This window comes from Ctenopharyngodon idella, chromosome 20 (assembly GCF_019924925.1).
Source record: "Ctenopharyngodon idella isolate HZGC_01 chromosome 20, HZGC01, whole genome shotgun sequence".
Classification (NCBI taxonomy): domain Eukaryota; kingdom Metazoa; phylum Chordata; class Actinopteri; order Cypriniformes; family Xenocyprididae; genus Ctenopharyngodon; species Ctenopharyngodon idella.
In genome coordinates, this window is record NC_067239.1 from 19,249,092 (window position 1) to 19,269,947 (window position 20,856).

Sequence of the window (20,856 nt, forward strand, 5' to 3'; positions counted from 1 at the left end):
AGAACAACAAAGACAAACAGATAGATGTAACTATGGATGGATGGATGGATGGAACAACAGACAGACAGGTAGATAGAACTATACACAGATGGATGGATGGATGGACAATAGATAGAACAACAGAGACAAACAGAACAATACACAGATGGATGGATATACAGAACATAGGACGACAAACAGACAAACAGATGGATGGATGGATGGATGGATGGATATAAGAACAGAGACAAACAGATAGATATAACTATGTATGGATGGATGGAACAACAGACAGACAAACAGATAGATAGAACTATACACAGATGGATGGATGGATGGACAATAGATAGAACAACAGAGACAGATAGAATGAGCCACGTAAGATAATCCGTCAAGTCTTGACCCAATAAAGATGTAACTTTGCATGAATTAAATAATACAGCCATGAATGAGCACATGTTGGAAATAAAAGCGCTGAATTTAATTCTCTCTCTGTTGTCTATGCTCATCATTAGTCTCGTGAAGTCGTCTGCATTTTTCTGTTCACTCAGCGGGCTGATGCTCAGAAAATGATCCTCCAGCACGGCCACCGCATGTAACTTTTAACAAGATTCACTTGTTTAAAACACCGTAATTATATAAACATTTACTATATAACCAATAATTCCCTAATAAACATCCAAGTAAACGCAACTCTATGGAAATTAATTATTTATTATCTCCGTGAGCGATCGCAGTTTAAGTATTCTGTGTAAATGCATAGATAAACCGCGCTTTCTCAGCAGATATTTCATAATCTAGAACGACAAAAACATTATTAATAATTCTGATATAACATACCAGTTGAGAAATGCAATAAAATACGATGTTCTGTTTGTTATATTCCAATATTCCAGAGAATATTATTCAGTTATTTAACATTATCCAGCAAATTATTCTTCGCTCTTTACTTTATCCTATTAAACAGCTTATAAATCTACTAAAACTGTAGTTTAAAATGAAGTATTACATTTCTGCAAAGTTGATATGACTCCTGTCTTACATTAGAGAGAAACTTTAGACATTGTACATTAATTTTGCTTATTGTTAACATTAGTGTTGCTGCTGATGCTTTTTATAAATAAAATTATTTTATTATATGAAGATTAAAATTAAAGAAAGACTACTAATTTTCAACAAAAACAGTTTAGTAACAGTGCACTTTTTTATTTTTTGCACTTTCAGACCCCTCTATTTATTGGTGTATAAATAAGATTTGTTTTGTTTTCTATGCAAGGAGGGAGTGATTGTTATAAATAAATTGGTTTGTTCAGTTCAGTGGTGTTGTAATCATGTCAAAAACAGAAGTATAACAGTAAATAAATATCAGTTCTGCATATCGGTTATCGGGCACATAAACACAAATTATCGGTATCGGTTCTATAAAAAAAAAAAAAAAATAAAAAAATAAAAATCACTAATTGGTCGATCACTACAAACAATAGATAGAACAACAGAGACAAACAGATAGATAGAACGATACACAGACTGACGGATGGACGGACGGAGTAATTATGCTAGCATGTTATTCTGAATCCGAATCCGCACTCAACTGGCTAAATCATTTACTGAATCATTCACCATTTGCTGATTGAAATGAAAGCACTATAATGTTTGATTTTGGTCTATTAAACCTATAAAACAGAAATTATGATATCATGGATAGAAAACAGAATGTCTGAAATATTTCAAATTGCAAAAAAAAACACATTGAAAAAGTAAACAAATATCCTACTGAATGCAATTTTGCAGTAATTAAATAAATAACTTTTCCCACAAATTATGGATTTATATATGTAACAAAGTTGCTGCCGATCTGTTGCCAGAAGTCCTCTGATGGTCTTTTCACATTAGGTAAGCCTAAAGTACAAGCTGATAAAAAAAAGCATACCTTGAATGTGACTAGGATAAAACTGTATGCCAAATAAATACATTTAAATGTAAAATATATTTCTTCAAGATTAAGTGATTGTTAATAAATACTTGAAGATCAGAAGACTAGAGTCATCACTTGATTATGGGCACCATCATCCTGTACAAACTAGCAAGCAGAGGCTTACTTCAACATTACAGTACACCCACACCTGACAGTGGAGAAAGGAAGCAGAATCAGATCTGTAGGGAGGATTTCACAATCAGTTGTTAAAGGCATTAGTATCATTATTCTTCAACCGAGAGAGGAGACACACTTTAAAGACATTATATGAATACAAAAAAAAAGACAAAAGTGCATCTGAAAAAAAAAAAAAAAAAAAAAAAAAAAAAAAGAAGAATTAATGCAATTAGATTTATTTTTTGATGCTCAATTTTGTATGCAGCATGCATGGCGAATATGCATTTAACAGCAATTTACAGTCTCATCAAATTTAATTAGCTGTGTTAATTTTGGCTTAGGGCCAGGTAACATTTGTACAAGTGGCTTAATATGAGAAAGTAGAAAAAAAAAAAAAAGAGTCACTTATCCTATTGTTTTTTTTTTACTTCATTATTCTTTTTTTTTTTTTTTGTGATTCCAGAATATTCAAGATTCTAATTCTCAATATGATGGGGGTAGCTTATAACGTGGCAAGTTGCAGTTTTAAAGTATCCCAATAACACTGGCATATGCATTAGCAATTATTTTTCTGAAGTTTAGATTTGAAAGTGTGTCTGAGAATTGTTCCCATGCAGCAAAAAAAAAAAAAAAAAAAAAAAATTATACTCCCAGAAGAGATGAGCACCACAGCAGCAGCAATCATGTGTAAAGCATAAAGCTGTGTGTGAGTTTGCATGTGTGTGTTAGAGAGAGAGAGGACGCAGAGTGTAGGAGAGTGACAGCAAGACAACTGAAGGAGAAAGACAGAAAAAGAATGTTTGTGCATCAGTGTGACAAAAATTGAGAGCAATGGAAGGAGAGACACGCTTGACGCTGTGAACGCTTGTGTATAGTATAAAATAAAGAGAAGAATAGAGGAAGATGAAGAGGACAGCTAAAATTTTGCAGAAAGAGTGAAAATGTGAACAGGCTTGTCATTTATTTTAGTATGATGGGCTAATGAACAGTGGCTGTCATTTGAGACGGATTGTACCGTGTCCAGGTCTTAATAGAGCCCACAGACGGAGGAGAGGGTGAGATCTATAAAATCTATACTTATCTCTTGTGGGCTGAGCATCTGCTCAATCTTGCTTTGGGTTTTTTTAAAGGCACATGGGCATATGCCTCGCGTTCACACCGAAAACTGGAAGCATATGGACGTGGTACAGACAGACCTCATGTGATTTGATGTCTCCAGTCCAGAACAGAAGCTCAGCCTGGGCTTGCCCCACTTTGTTGATATGTAGCTAAAGCAATAAAAAGGTGTGAAGCACACAAATACAGTATGCTCATATTTAATAGACTACAGATTACATTGTTATTAGGCTTGTCAAAGCTGACGTGTTAATGCATGCAATATATTTAACACAATAACTTATTTGTAAATAAGTTCACTCTCATTTTGTTCCAAATCTGCACAACTGACTTTCTTCTGAACACAAAAGGTTGCCATTAACTTCCATTGTATAGGCAAAAAAAAAAAAAAAAGGAAAGAAAAAGGAGACATTTCTCAAAATATCTTTTGTGTTGTACAGAAGAAAGTAAGTTTGGAACTACATGAGGGTGAGTAAATTATGACAAAATTCATTTTTAGGCGAACAATCGCTTTAACACATTAAATTTGCCTTCATATATTATATGACTTTATAAATTATATATTTAATTCTGTTCTGTATGATTTATGAAAATTGACTGGCACCATCAAAGCTTAACTGCAATTTTATTTACATTTAATAATTAAGCAGACCCTATCTAAAGTGATTTACACATGAAGAATAAATCAAAGTGAATCTCTCAAAATGACTTTCTCATAACTGCGACTTCATATGATTTGCAAGAACTCGAAATAAAAAAAATTAACTAAATCTTTTGTGTTAATTGCTATCAAAATGTACGAGTTAGCAAACTCAGTACTTCAAGTTAGGAGCAATTAACATGCATGAGTACTACAAACTCAAAACATGATAGTTCTGCTTACTTAAAATTGGGAATATCAGAACTGACATTTTTTGAGTTAGCCCAACTTTTTTGGGTTTACAGTGCACAATGTCATTTTTATAGCTCACAATAGAGTTGTCAAAAGTACCGACTTTGGTACCACGTCGGTACTGAAATTTTAAAGATGTGACGCTTTGAGTGCTGTTGAGCGGATTCGTAAACACCTCTTATTGGCCTTTGTGTTGATGCACTCATCGGATATGTCTGTGATTGGCTACAATGATCAATGCTTCAAAAATGTTGTAAATAGTCATCAATGACGCTCTTCACCGAGCGCTTACACAGATACACACGGGAGAGTTTGAAAGCAGGAGTCTATCGCGGACCAGTCCACTGATAGACGCCTGCTTTCAAACGCTACCCCTCCCGCTTTCAAAACGCTTTCAAATTCAAATACTTCCGTGTGCTTTCAAACGCTCCCGTGTGTTGATCATTGTAGCCAATCACAGACATATCCGATGAGCATGTTAACACAATGGCCAATCAGAGGTGTTTACGAATCCACTCAACAGCGCTCAAAGCTTCACATTTTTAAAATTTCAGTACTGATTGGTACCGAAGTCGGTACTTTTGACAACTCTAGCTCACAATATGACATAACTCTCACAATTGCAACTTTTCTACCATAATTATGAGTGGCTGTGACTTCATTCCTTATTTTGAAATTAATTTCACAATGACAACATCATTCATAGAAAATGTAAAAGGAATAGATAAGCCAAAAATTGTAATCGTTTACTCATGTCTTTCCAAACCTGTATGACTTTCTTTCTTCTCTGGAATATAAAAAATATTTTTAAAAAGCCTCAAAAAACATACAAAACTTTCCCCTATACAAAGAAACTCGATGGGGTCCAATGTTATTTTGAACCCCACTGACTTTCATTATTGGACAAAAACAGTTGCAATTATTCAAAACAAAACAAACAAAAAAAAAAACTGTCATACAGTTTTGGAAAGAACTGACCCAGTGGCAATTATATCTTATCAAATATGTTTTTTTTTTTTTTTTATAACATGCTAAAAGAGACACAAAACTCTCATCTAAACTACTAAAAACCACTCACTGCACACGTTCCAATGACAGGCCAGTACTTTCATGTCACAAAACAAATGAACATAGAAATCTGAAGGCGGTTCTCACTCCTGCACATTTTCTTCTGTCTCCCTTAGGCTTTCTTCACAATGGACAATGGACTCTGCAAAAGCATCTTAATGAGCTCTTAAACTGTCCCACAGCTGTCTTCATCAACTATTCATGCACACACACACACACACAAATCTACAGAGCTGTGCCCTTCAACGCCACCCTCTAATCCTGCCATCCCACACTTCAATTATTTATCCATCACCCAGCCCCGCTTTCTGGCACTTTCTCTGTGATTACGACACTTGTCTCTGCGGCGTGACAATGTTAGACAGTGCAGTAAAGCGGCACTCTAACCGTGTTGAACCAACCTGGATTAAATGCACTGTTGCACAGGGATCTCAAATAGGTCTGATTACAGAAGCTGCCTTGGAAGAATGCGAATAAAACTAATGTAAACTGAGGTTACTGCATTTTCCTGTATTAAACAGGAAGGTCCCAGGTGAAGGTAGGTGGCTGGCATACAGAATGCCATCGAAGTGCAGGCTGTGACTTAGTGTGGATGGTTAAAATGCCAAGGGCAAGGGTTTCATTACCGCTATGCTAATCCTTCAATGCTAAATGCTGTTCAGATAGCCTAGCCTTTAGTAAATACAACATCAAATGTCACTATCAATCCTCTTCACCTAAATCCCCCTTTCCCTTTTCTGCTCCCTATTTCACCTTTTCGTCCATATTTAAAAGAAAGAGCAGCCCACCGGGACTTGACAGCAGCTCACCAATTCAAACAGCAACTGGCCTTATCTGTGTCTGCCAGTTGAAACACTTAAAAGGGAGTGTGATGTCAGGAGAGACATTCATAATCAAGGGTACTGCATTCTGGATCACTGAGGCTTTGAGTCTCTTTTAGATAAGAGGAGCATTTCGCTCACAGCCAATACATTGACTGCAACACATCATCAATCCGTCTACATGACTTATGGGAACAAAGATCCCCTGTGTCAATCAGCCACAACAAAAAAGGCCCAGGCTCATCTGCCATTTCTCACTGAGGTTACAGGATGTAGTATCACAGGCCTAAATATAGAGTTGTTCCCTAAAGGCTCATTCACAAGAACGTAGAACAGAGGTCACTGACCTTTTGACATCAAGATCCATTTTTAAACTGTCATATCATTCCTTGAAAAAAAACTGGACACTGTGTTTCCCAGCATGCACCACCACATGAATAAATCATGCAAATTACTGCTTTATTGTTTACTGTTTTTGGCTTTATTTGTACTGGTAACAGAGTGAACAGAGTTGTTTGTGGTAGCATCTCCTCATTTATGCAATGTATTATTCTAAGAGCAAACAGCAAAATAAAGTAGACTGAACTACATCACTGCCATGTGGGACCCGCTAGTTTACTTTCATGGCAGTTTCTTATCTGCAGTGTAGCATTTCCACTGCTCATAATTAAAAAGCTGTTTGAGAATCAGCATGAATTTTTGTAGTATTTTGGCATTCAAATGTGAGTTAATTTTACATTGTTAACATAAACAGATTTAATATTAATCTTCTTCACTCTTGAGCCATACATGTGACCTACTGTGAAGAATTGAGGGAAGAAAGGATTGAGGTATCATAAGCATCTACTTATGCATAAAACACCTCCAAACAAGACCAGAAATGTGGGAAGTCTGAACAATAAAAATAAATAATAAAAAAGTAGAGTAATTTAAAGTGAAAGGTTTTGCTGTGTCCATTAATGGACAGTGGCTTCCTGTCTCTGAGGAGCAGCAGTTCCACAGTAGTCTGGGTAAAGTTCACATTTATTAATCATGGACTCATGAATGGCACCTGCTCCCAGTCTTTTGACCTGACCAACCTCTTCAGCCTCTCTTCAAAGCTATGGATCTCAATTACAAAAAATCAATAGCAAGAAAACCTCTTCATTTTCCAATAACACAGTTTAGTCTTGGGACCATTTTTGCTAGAAAACTGGTAAGCATGAAGAAAATCCTAGAGAATTCTTTGTTTTTGCAAAGAGCCGATAAAAAACAATGTAATTTGAAAATGTTTTGACATTTTATGCTACATTGCACAATTGGCCTCTACAACAATACTCTGAACACCTTAGAAACCCTCTAAAGTCTGATTTATGGTCGACGCATTCGCTAGTTCGTTTGGGTGCGTGCAACAAAAATGATGTCATTGCGGCATTGGCGAAAGTGCGCATTGAGTGCGCGCAAACCCATTTTGCGGGACGGTGTGCACAGCAAATTTTGTAACTTTCCACGTGGCTCCGATTCCGAAGATGCACGAATGCGAGGCGAATCTGGCCGAGCATGTACATCTTACCACACCGGCACCCAGTTTGCACATCTAAGTTAGTTAGTTACATTTACAAAATGTGTCAACAATACCAGAAATAATCCCTTTTAATGAAAATAAGTGTCCAGCAGAGTATAAATCATTATCACTATAGTAACCAATCAGAACACATTTACTGAACAGCTTACATTACTGTGTATATTTCAAAATGACTCAGCATACCAACTCTCCAAGCAAATATCTGCTGAGTGCTGAGAAACTCACTGTTTGGTGAGATTCATTGTGTAACCTTTAAATAAATGTGTGTGTGGGCTATCTTTTTAGACAATAAACAATTAGATACATGAAGAACCAGGTGCTCTTTTGAGAAGGTGAATTGAAAGTACAGGTGTATCTTTCTATTGTTCCGAGGAGCCTTCAATCCTAATCTTTACGCCTAATGCGTGAGGCTTGGCTCATAACAGATTCGCAAGAAGTGGCCTGTGCGCACCCATAGTATGAATAGGTCTTCATGCCATTTTCATAGAATGGCTGCCTTTGAAATGGCCGCCTTCATTATGCTTGTGAAATAACACCTTGGAAAGTAGGGCTCTGGCTCTTTTTAACTGCAAATGATGTGATTGTTTCAGCATACAATAACCTTCATACATCCATATGCTAATGTAGCCCAATAGCGGATTGTCCAGACAAAACTGCATAGTGCAACAATATCAGCATCTGTTCTTATACTGAGCCTAAGCACCACAACAATCGAGGACGCTGATTCTAATCTCATAGTGAAATTAAAGAGATGGTCCACATATGAAAAGTGAAGAATTTTGGTCACTAGTTTCTGTTTACAATAGGCGTGTTCGACTTCATGCAGCGCTGTGCAGACCGTTTGCCGTCTGACTTGAAGCAGTGCATGCCGGTTAGAAATTTTGTCCAACCTGAGACAGCGCTGACGCCACGTCACTACGACATATGGCATCAAAGTACCGCAAGGGTGATTCAAGGGCAGATGGCTGACTCAGTAGGTGCACAAGCTCTGATGATGACAGCTGTTCCACGATTGGCCGGATTCACTGATGACAACAATGACGTGCATTTCGTGTTTATTTTGACAACATAAGTTTCGCTAACGTTCACAAATCCGCATTTTTACAACAGCAAAAACTCTTTGCATGTAACCATAATGTTATATTGTGTTATGTTTATCAAAATAACACTGATAAAAAAAAATATATAGACCCACTTTTTGGTATTTAAATAGTACAGGCTTAGGTTGAACTTTATTCTTGTACAGATGGCGCTATATTAAGCAGTACATGAAAAGTGTTTCTGCTGCTTCACAGAAACATCTGTGTATTGGACAAATATTGCATCTAATCCACTTTGTCTTTGAAAATTTACACAAACACTGCACGAGCTTCACTATGGGAAGCAGAAAGTGTCGGGCTTGACTGCTCGGTTATCAATTCCACCCCCCACTGCAAGCAGCAAATCTCGTTAATCGATCTAGTCGAAAACACCTTTTGACTTCCATTGTATTTTTTGTCCATATAAATGGAAGTCAATGGGAACCAAAACGTTTTGGTTACCAACATTCTTCAAAATATCTTATTTTATGTTCCACAGAACAAAGAGAGTCAAGCAGGTTTAGGACGACATGAGGGTGAGTAAATAACGACAGAATTTTCAGTTTTAGGTGGACTATCCTTTCCTTTAATTTTGATCGCTATTAGGTGTTTGTTGTCTTTTAATATGGTACAATAACTGATTATATTTGCTAAAAATATTCATATGAGGAATTCAAAAGTAATGCAGCTCATCTATACCAGCCGATTTACATATATTGTAAAACAGATATTAGGATGCTTGCTCCACCACCCTCCTATGGATACCCTTCATATTGGAGCGTCCGCCGGGATACATCATCATGTCGTGACAGCATTTCAAGGCCCCAGCAGATCAATAACTAAATGACTCTTTTTGTGTGCAAACAAACAATCAAAGGGTGAGAAAAACATTGCCAGAGCTGCTACAGCCCTGAAATATAGCCATTTGGGGATGAAGACAGGAGCTAACACGCCCAAAACAGTAAGGATTAAACCTGAGACCTTTCTCTGACCTCAAATGAAACTGTATAATTGCTTACTCAAGAGTTTAATCCAGTGCGGCGACCCTCTTGAACACTCCTAAAACAGTGCAAGGGAACATCTCAAAGTCCCTGCCACTTCCTCCAATCCCTTTCAACAAATTCTGTACAAATTCAGCATTCTGTTTCAATACCAAACTCATGCATGTGCTCACAAGTCCCAAAAGCCAGAGAGGAGCCTTTAGCTGGATGCAGCATCTGAGGATAAAGAGGGAAACATGAATTGATTGTGTGAAGCATCAAACAATATTTGCAGATGTGCATAGGCAAATGCTGTTCATTTGAAGAATAGCAAACTCTGTTATCTGTCATGAACTAATTGGTCAAGTGTAGAAAATAACACAAATAAGAAATCCGCCCAAAGAAATACTTGCCCAAATAAGTTCAACAGAGCTTGAAAGAAATAATTAACTGAGCTGTCAGAATTCACACAAGGACAAACCTGCTCCCCCCACCCCACCCCACACCCACACACACAAGCAAAAACACAAGAAAAAAGCAATAATGGGGCACCAGTCCTTTCTGTCTGCTTGTGTGAAGTGATAATGAGGAGCATATCAAGCTACTGTACTGCTGTTTTATATTAAGTCGTCTTACTGCACCTGTCCATCTACTACAGTACCAGAACGCAAAGCTCTTCTGCAGCATTTCCACACCACTCCTTTTATCATTACCCTCACTTCATTTTCATGCCAAATAAAATATGGAGAGAGACATTTTTCACTTCGGTTGTTTCTCTTCGAGCCAAAAATGGCCACTGTAGTGCAGACTATGGATCACAGTAATTAATTACAGCTGAATATGGGATGATAATAGGCCTGACTGATATAATTAGCTTCAAGAGCCTCCAAAGTATATTTCTTCCCACCTGGTTCATCCTTCATACCTGTAATTAAAAAAAGATCATTTGGGAAAGATTTGCTTTGTTGCCTCTTGATTAGATCTAGCAACATTCATCGTGTTTTTGTCATGGTCTCTCAACAGGACACGGTAGCGGAAACCCGCATGAAAATTCGAAAAGGTTGCAGGTTTAATCCAAAGGAGGCCTGACCCAGAAAATCGAGTTACTGTAATCCCCACACTGTTCTGTGACCACTGGGCTCTTAAACAGGGCACTAAACTCCAGATTGCTCCAGGGATGGTCTCTTGTACAACACAATTAGCATCACTCTGAATAATAAGTGTCTGCTGAATGGAAAATAATTCACTTTCATTCACAAATATCATAAATCATACCATATTTAACTCATTACAGTCATTAAAGAGGACCTATAATGCCCCTTTTACAAGATGTAATGGTGTCCCCAGAATGTGTCTGTGAAGTTTCAGCTCAAAATACCCCATAGATCATTTATTACAGCTTTAAATTTGCCCATTTGGGTGTGAGCAAAAACACACCGTTTTTGTGTGTGTCCCTTTAAATGCAAATGAGCTGCTGTTCCTGGCCGCTTTCCAGAAGACGGCGGAGCTTTAACAGCTTGCGCTTCGGTTGCTCGACAACAACAAAGCTGGAGAATCTCACGCAGACAAAATGACGATTGTCAGTAACGGTGTTCAGCCTTACATTGTTCAAACCGGAGTCAGACACTGATGGAGAGACTTAGGAAGAAGTTACGGTTAGTGGATAAATTTATGTAGTTGCTGTGGAGTTGATTCAATTAATCGACTAGCATGTGCCATCATGTTAATCTTTTGTGCAAATCTAGCATTGAATTGAAGTTCAGTTGTACACCTTAAACAGAGAATTCTTGAAAAGAAAATATCTCCCTTTGCATTGAACTTTGCAGACGTTCTTTATGCTCTAACAGCAACATTACACCCTAACTAAAGTTAAAAAAGTAAAATCATAATCAACCACCCCTTTTGATCGTAAATTGGCCTATAAATGTTTTTGCATTTAGGTGTTCAAACTACATCATTATTAGAGCTCAGACAGTCATACAGATTATATCTGTGGCAACCTGCAAATCATTGTCTCAGTTTCCTCAAAACAAAATGAACAAAGCTTCAGTGGTTCCCAAGTCAGCTATGTTTTCCTGAGATGAGAGGGCAGGAAAATTGCCTGAGCCGTAGCTGTAAACATGAAAGTGAGACATAAATCTTGTGTAAAATATTTGTCAGTTATCTTCTTCTGGAAAACTCCGCTTGAAACAAATGCCCCAGCATGCCAGACTCCAATACTATCCGGCTAATTTATCCTTTCGCTGTTGGTTATATATTCCGGTTCTGACATAGTGAGCCCATGGCAGGCTTGAGTGAGAAATCTCTTCTGTCGGCAGCTAGCTGCAATCAACAAACCTACCCGGGTCATTGACTAAATAATTTAAGCCTTTTTCAAAATTACAAAATGAGCATACAAAGAAAGGTTAAAAGGTGCATGCACTGTTTTGTCATAAAATGACATCAATAATAGAATCAAGGTAGACACAAGTGAGACTGACAGTGATTTAAAGGGCATCTGAGGTCAGCACAGAGCTGATGACACTTGAGATGTAACAGGAGAAATAAACGTCTCTCTGTATCCATCCCTCTGCCCGATTAATTCAGCTGGCCATAATCCATTCCAATGTACATAACTGTTGAAAGGTTCTCTCTCTTCCCTACTTATTATAAGTACTGTACATCCATTTATTTACATAGAAATCTTTTGTAACATAAATGTCTTTACTGTCACTTTTAATCAATCTAATATGTCCTTGCTAAATAAAAGTATTAAATGAATGTATATCTTTATATATATCTTAGTATCTTACCAACATTTCTTACACTGACAGCTCAGCTTGCACATGCCAGAGATGGAAGAATAGCACGGGAAAAGATACTTTCACCTGGGCTTATGATGGAAGAACAGCTTCCCATTCTAATTGCTGTTTTGGGGGGAACTGGCAGATAATTTTCTGCAGAGGCAGACAAACAAATCCACATATCTCACTAGATAAAGCTGTACTGGGAACTGTCATACGAAACAAGATCCAAAGAATATTACGTTTATATATTACAATAAAGCCTTGAAGGTTGCCAGAGAAGTCAAATGCACAGAACATCTCTAAAAATACTCAACAGAATTGTTGAGAAGCGTGTCAGATTCTCACTTAGTTCTGCACTTATTTGAAAGGGTCAGTGGATGTCAGGGAAACAGACTAACCTGGAGGCATTTTGTCTCATTATATTACCTCAGGAACAAATAATATCCTTCGTACAGTTTATAAGGTTGAGTTTAAAGCATTTTCTCTGCCAACAATCAGGAAAAAGTGGAGTACAAGACAACCTACTGGTAGTGGCCATCAGTGTTGGGGAAAGTTACTTTTAAAAGTAATGCATTACAATATTGCTTTACTCCCTAAAAAGAAAATAATTGCATTACTTAGTTACTTTTTATGGAGAGCACTGTGTTACATTACTTTTGTATTATTTTTTTCTCACCTGGGCTGGGCTTGCTCGTTTGTTTTTTAATAACAAAAAAAGTTCTATTTTTCGCAAGTGAAATGAATAAGCCTCAGGCTGAAGAAAATGCAAATTCACACCTGTACAGTAGAGGGCGCAGCTCAAACCTTTCAGGTGTGCTGCCATTCTGGATTGGAGAAGAATAGGATGCAGGAGAAGAAACTTCAACTCTCACTTCAGCAATAAAACCAACAAAAAAATAAATCTAAAGTCATTTCTGCTTATTAGTATGGCTGAATTGGATCACCCAATTTCTCCCAACATGGGGACAAGAGAGCTGTCAGTCAATAAATGGTAAAACAAACTAACTTGCATTACTTATTTGAAAAAGTAACTCAGATATTTTGTTGTAAATTTAAAAGTATTGTGTTACTTTAGTTACCTGAAAAAGTAATGTGATTACATAACTTGCATTACTTGTAATTTGTAAACCCCAACATACCCAAACATTTCCCTTACCTATGTTATTTTGGGGGCAGTTGGTTGAGAGTCGGACTTGTAACCCGAAGGTTGCCGGTTCAAGTCTCAGTACCAGCAGGAAATGTACGTGGGGGGGAGTAAATGAATAGCGCTCTCTTCCACTCTCATTACCCACAATGGGACACCATACTTGGCCACATGTCATTTTCACTTTCACTTTTTTATTCCCCATGCAGCGGGAAGACTTGTCTTTTTCAAGGCATAAGAACACAGCATGTGCTCATGCACCATAACAGAACACACTGAGGTTGCTGTCAGCTTCGGAAAGGTTGACTGAGTTGCATATTGGGAAGAAAAAGGTCTCTACAAGCTAGTGAGAATACTCTCTCCCATACTCTCACTCTCTTTCTCTGCATTTCTCGCACATGGTAATGATTTTCACACCCCTTGGGGCTTTGCATGCTCTCCTTAATGGGTAAATTCATCAAAGTCAGTCCTGTCTCGCTGCGCATCCAGGTTAATTGTGTCTGTTTACACATGCATGCGCAATCCCTCTTGTTTCTCCTTTTAAACCAGAAAAAACTGAGATGAGGTGCGTACCAAGACACAACATCCACTACAAAAGGGTGTAAAAGAGCACAGTAAGCCATCACCGCAAGGGTCACAGCGAGAGGGAAGGACTGTGGACTCATTTTCCAGGAGAGACTTCCATGCCAGACGGGGTGTTTGTCTGTTTCAACACAGAAGAATAGCAATCACTATGAACTCATGCTCATGCCCTAGGGACACTGGGAATTTCTTCCATGTGCCTAGAGCATATTGTGAGCCATCTGGTGCCCATCTCATATCCCTGTGAGGTAGTAAGCAACCAGAGGAACAGCAAGCTATCAATCAAACAGCCAATGAAATCATCTCATTGCAGGTCAGTGGTCTCTATCCTATATAAGTTCCACACCGATCTGAAAATGTCTGACAGTTGTAATCAAAACTAGACATTTTTCTTCTGTCCACCACACCCACATCCTAAGTTCCCCATGTCATAACAGGAAGTACCAAGATCCACTGATGTACATTAAAGAACTGTACAGGCTTTTAAAAAAAAAAAAAAAAAAACCTGTTGGCACTTCCATTTTTATTCATAAATATTGGAGTCCAAAATCATACATCAACATATTAACTGTAATGCTATTTATGACATGTATACATTTTAAATGTCTTTTTTGGCTTGCCTTCCAGTACAAATATCTAAAAAATAATTTTCACTTGTTTTTAAAATAAGTCTTAATACCTTATGATTTGCTGCTCTTCAAGTAAACTTGTCTTGTTTCATAGGAATTTTGATTATGTTAACTGGAAAATCTCATTAAAGGCACAATATGTAAGATTTTTGGATTAAAATATCCAAAAACCACTAGAACAATGTTATATATTTTCTTACATTACCTCAAATGTTTCCAAAATTTTTAAATCCAGAGAAATAAGCAATCTCCAATCTCCAATGACATCATACCCGCGTTACCCTTGATTTCCGAAAACCAAAGTTTTTTTTTCTGTAATTTAATTAAAAAAGTAAAACTTAAATATATTCTAGATTTATTAGACAAAGTAAAATATTTCCAGACTTCTTTGTTTTCATTTTGATGATTACAGCTTGCTGCTCATCAAAATAAAAAAAAATAAAAAACAGATTATTAGAATATTTAATTTCAAGTTCTATTAAATTACCATTCTCAGGGTATAAATACTGGGTTTAGGTCAGTAATCCCAACAGCAGTCATGGGGAAGTCTGCTGACTTGACAGTTGTCCTGAAGACGATCATCAAGACCCTCTACAATGAGGGTAAGCCACAGAGGGTCATTGCTGAAAGAGCTGGCTGTTTGCAGAGTGCTGTGCCAAAACATATTCATGGAAATTTGACTGGAAGGAAAAAGTGTGGTAGGAAAAGGTGTACAAGTGAAAGGAATGACCGCAGGCTTGAGAAGATTGTCAGGCGAAGCCGATTTAAGAACTTCGGAGAGCTTCAAAAGGAGTGGACTGAAGCTGGAGTCAGTGCATCAACCGCACACAGACGTCTTCGGGAAATGGGCTACAACTGTCACATTCCACGTACCAAGCCACTTCTGAACCAAAGACAACGTCAGAAGCATCTTACCTGGGCTAAGGAGAAAAAGAACTGGACTATTGCTCAGTAGTGCAAAGTCCTCTTTTCAGATGAAAGTAAATTCTGCATTTCATTTGGAAACCAAGGTCCCAGAGTCTGCAGGAAGAGTGGAGAGGCACAGAAACCATGTTGCTTGAAGTCCAGTGTGAAGTTTCCACAGTCAGTGATGATTTGGGCTGCCATGTCATCTGCTGGTGTTGGTTCACTGTGTTTTCTGAAGTCCACAGTCAACGCAGCCGTATACCAGGAAGTTTTAGAGCACTTCATGCTTCCTTCTGCTGACAAGCTTTATGGAGATGCTGATTTCATTCAGCATTTCATTACCTGAACCCCATAGAGAATCTATGGGGTATTGTCAAGAGGAAGATGAGAGACACCAGACCCAACATTGCAGATGACCTGAAGGCCACTATCAAATCAACCTTGGCTTCCATTACACCTGAGCAGTGCCACAGGCTGATTGCCTCCATGCCACGCCGCATTGATGCAGTAATTCATGCAAAAGGAGGCCCAACCAAGTATTGAGTGCACAGAAATTAACATACTTTTCAGAAGCCTGACATTTCTGTTTAAAATTTCCTTTTTTTTATTGATCCTATGAAGTATTCTAATTTATTGAGATAGTGAATTGGTGGGTTTTTGTTAAATGTGAGCCAAAATCATCACAATTAAAAGAACCAAAGACTTAAAGTACTTCAGTCTGTGTGCATTGAATTTATTTAATACACGAGTTCCACAATGAGAGTTGAATTATTGAAATAAATGAACTTTTCCACGACATTCTAATTTATTGAGATGCACCTTTATTAAGTGTTTTATTAGAAAGTTGAGCAACTGTTTGGATACATTCATAGACAGAAAACTAATCATTGTTATATAGCTCAACATAGTAAGTCTTATTGTTTAAATGTTGTTTTCTTGATTTACCACGAGTACCGTGTTTTACTAATATCGATCTAGTTTACTGCAGTGTGCAACAAGTGTCTCACAGTATCCGCCAAATGAACACACAGAGTAGCATTAGAACAACTTTCAACACACAAATGTATCTAATATGATAAAACAGCGCTGCGTTACCCCACATACACTTGACCGGAAGAAGCAGAAATGGTCATCTGCGGCATAATAAAAGCTCCACTGCTTGTGTGTCGCATTTGTCTCTCATTAGCAATCACTCCAGCGGCCGGCCTTGTTCCACTCCAACGGATATCAGCCACACCCTGCTTCATACTACAGTAATGTTAATAAATCTTTAATACCTTAACTCATCCATAAATATGATTTCTGCCCGAGTCTCATTGAATTCTTTTCCACCGGCTGTAGACGTGAAGACAACACCTCCCACGATTCTGCGAAATCAAGGCGTCATCAAGCTACGCCTTTGTTTTGAGTAAGCGACCTCTAGCGGCGAAAAATTACATATTGTGCCTTTAAGTATAGTAATATCAATGATGTACTTCTCGATGCCGTGGATTCTTCACAAATAACGTTTTATTTAGATATACTCAGCAAAGGGTCTCCAAAGAGTGATTAGTTTAAAATTTGTTTGCGTCTCATTGGCTTAATCTAAAGGTGCACTCTCCACCACAATGTTTCTCTGGCAATTTGGCAATATCTTTGCGCCAGCTTGAGCTGATTATCTCCACTCAGAGAGAAGCAAATCATTTGGCATCAATATGCTTCACTTGGTTTTCCATAAAAGACTTGGTTGTGGGAGGTTCCAGGCTAACTGGTCAAGCAGAAAGATGGCACAAAGCAAATAAGTACAGTTTCTATAGAAAAACTGACATGAAAAAGAAAATGGGTTGCTTTTATGGGTTTGTGGCTTGATGTTGGGAAATGCTAGCACTAAATTAATCACTCCCTGACAGCTATTTTCTCCTCTGAGATCAGAATTCATCTTAAACACGCCACATGATCGAATACAGCAAACTGGCATGGCAAATGTAAGTCTCCTTTTCTCATGAAACGTTTATAACTTTAAATGTAGGAGCAGAAGTATACCACAAAAGCCAGAGTTGGAATAAGAAATCCACAGCCATAAATTCTTTGAATTATAAAGGAATACTTCATGCTTTCTATATGCTTCCATGCAGAGACTTTCATCAGGCAACTTCCATTTATTAAAAATGACCATGCGGGTCAGGGAGTCAATTAAATATTCTATACACAAAGAAGCTGAATAAATATCAAGGGATAACAATGCACCAGCAAACAGACAAATAAACTAATTCAAATTCAAATCCTGTACTAAGCAATATTCATGACTCTGTGATTCTGCCCTGCCCTCATTGTATATATATATTTGCTGACCGAATTCCTTTTGCTTTCAAGCCTTGCTGACAAGACTTTAAAGATGGCAAATCCAAAGCATATAAAATTTAAAGGCAAAGCAGCAGTACCTTCCTGTATGCAATCATGTTGGGCGAGTCCTCATCTGGGTCAGCCACGCCCACTGCACCTTGGTCCTGAGCGGCCTGAGCCATTCTTGGTCTCTTGGTCTTTCTTTCGGTCTCTGTGGGGGAAAGGACAGAACAGAAGAGAGAGATCAGTCATACAAAATTCCAGTGTGCCACCCAGACAATGAATTAAGTATCTACAGTTGTTAGTGTAAAAGTGTGAATGAGATTTGAGAGCTAAAGCAGAGGGAAATATTCTCAATAAAAATTGTCTTAAATTTCAGTATGTTTCTCACAATACTATTGAAGACTTGGATTAGAGCAAATAAAGCCATGGACTAATTTATGATGCTTTTTACCCCTTTTGGAGCTTCAGTAGTTCTTATTTACTTTCATAGTGTGAAAAAACCCATTTGGACATACATACATAACTCAAAATGTGTTCCACTAAGGAAAGAAAGTCATGCATCAGGGGTTATTGTTATCAGGGGTCTCAAATCTTGTTCACTTTCACACATCCAATTCGAACATGATGATACGTATGAGAACCAATGACCTTCTTGGAGAGTTTCTTGTTATCCTCCTTATGTGGCGAACTTGTATAGTATGTGTCAGATTTAAATAGGAGGGGACATGACTTATATTTCAGACTATTAATCGTAAAAAGTTATTGCATGGCTTCAGAAGATTCCAAATATAGCAGACGATTCATGTGAACCACCTTTTCCACCTTATTTTTTTACGCAAGAGCAGTCGCGGCCTTTTGTAACTCGAATGTGCGAGGCTTCCGGTATCATCAAAAAACAGTGTGCTATGCTGTTTGATAGGCTATTGCAAACTGGTATTTGTTATCATATTTTAATTACTTTTCATAATCATAAACACACTGGTTTGTAGCCAAATAGTTTTGCCATTTTTGCAATGAATTAGAAGTCACAGAAAATAAGGTGGATAGAACTTCTGAAATGTGAAAAATCAGAAGAGTTTGAAGCAGCATGTTGATAAATTGACATTTTTGGGTGAACAAGACCTTATTTTTGGGATATTTAAAAAAAAAAAAAAAAAAACTATATAATTAAAACGTTTATTTGTAACAAAAAAGGTGTATTATGATACAAAGTAGAGACAAAAAAATAGTAAGAATGGTATAGGTGTAGACAGTAAGAAAAAAGTTCATTCATAGTATGTGTTTCAATATTAAAAAAAATAAATAAAGACATTGGTTCAAAAATACCAAAATTGTACCTAGGAAATAATTCTTTTTGAAGTTTCAACCGTATAGTGTTAACTGGAAAAGGTTTGAGCATTAACACATTGTATTTAAGTATGTAAAGTAAAAATACCAAACAACAACAAATACAACTGTATATACAGAAACCTAAACGTGCTAAAACATCCCGGAAACCTTCCTGATTAAACGTAAAAACGATTAGGCCTATTTTAACACTGAAGATAACCAAGTGCATCTTAAAAATTAAGGGAAAATGTCTTTGTTACTACCAAAATGACAGCCATACAGAAAGAATGAGAGGCTCCATGCATTTGGTCTTCTTCTTTACAGGCTGTACTTCACTTCACTGCTGTATGCTGCGTGTCACCTGCACAAGTGTGCTAGAAAAGAAGTATCTGCTCATGGTCTCCTAAAATTATCCGTGGACTTATTAGTAACCCTGAATTGATTATGCTTTTCCGCGCTGGCCACATGAGGAGCGCGAGCTCATAACAGCTGTTTGTGATCAACACCAGCGAACCTAAAGGTAGAAACGTGGACATGATTTCCCAGCGCCGCATCGCACTACAAACATGTGCAGCTATTTAAAAAAAGACAAACAGCTGCTTTCAGAGCGCAATCCCCACAGGAACACCGTCCCAATTCACACAGCACTCCACAGAGCGATGCCGAATATAGAGGCAGAAAAACCCTGTCAGTGAAAGACTCACTCGCTAGCGCTCGCTCACTCACTCCAGCTTCCCTCCCTCCGTCGCGCGCACACGCGCACGCACAGCAGGGAGCGCGAGGCGACAGGATGATTCACTTCAAACTCACCAGCACTTCGGGAGCCACTTGAATCCAGCGCTGGACATGACAATTGATCATTCAGTGCGAGCGAACATTGGTACAAGTTTACAGTGACACCCAGTCACACACAAACAACTGACTGAAAGAGCGCATTACCTTAGTAAGTACCGCCTCGTCCACTCCTCGGAGCTCGATTTCCCCTCCTTAGCAACCAGAAAAGAGCAGGTTCATGATCTAACTGGCTTGAAGAGACTGTGGTGGTGGTGATGATGATGATGATGGGGTGTTGGTGGGGGGAAGATTATCAAGGGACTCTAAGAAGCTGTGCAGCTGTGGAAAGCAGTGGGTTCCTTCCACTCTGTCCGTCTCTCGCGCGCACTGGATCCCAGCGTGGGTGGTCGCTGCGTGGAGTGAAGTGCTCAGGTACAGTGTGAGGATCCTGGCATGTGTGCAGCTGAGTGTGAGAGTGTGTGTCAGATGCAGGGAGGGAATGAGGGAGGGAGGATAACAGAGGGTGGGGGTTTGGGGGTGGAGTGTCTCCCTCTGTAGTTTCTGGCAAGCAATTTTGAAATATGTATGTGTATTAAGTGAGAGAATGCTTTTGTTTGAATTTGAATTCTGTCATGTGATTACAAAGATTCAGTTGAGTAATCTCTAATGTCTGTATTTCTCTCATTAGGACATCTTGCTAAAATTAATTAAGAGGATTAGGGTTTAAGAACACATATTAATAAACTCCAGCAGTTTATCAATTTATTCTTAAACCCTAATCCAGTGAGAA

At 38.1% G+C, this 20,856-nt stretch overlaps 1 protein-coding gene across 3 annotated transcripts in view; it reads right to left on the reverse strand.

Annotated features, from left to right (window-relative positions):
* The window catches only part of rgs6 (regulator of G protein signaling 6), a 76,188-nt gene extending 55,635 nt beyond the window's left edge, over positions 1-20,553 (reverse strand). For 2 of the 3 annotated variants that reach the window (XM_051874387.1, XM_051874385.1), the window contains exons 1-2: positions 20,232-20,553; positions 18,059-18,171 (exon numbers count right to left, since the gene is read on the reverse strand). In XM_051874387.1, coding sequence (XP_051730347.1) covers positions 18,059-18,142 — 84 coding nt within the window. In that variant the 5' untranslated portion in view covers positions 18,143-18,171; positions 20,232-20,553. Of the gene's footprint in view, positions 1-18,058; positions 18,172-20,102; positions 20,205-20,231 lie in introns of those variants that run through there. The other variant, XM_051874386.1, reaches the window with a different exon arrangement.
* Between the last annotated feature and the right edge of the window lie 303 nt (positions 20,554-20,856).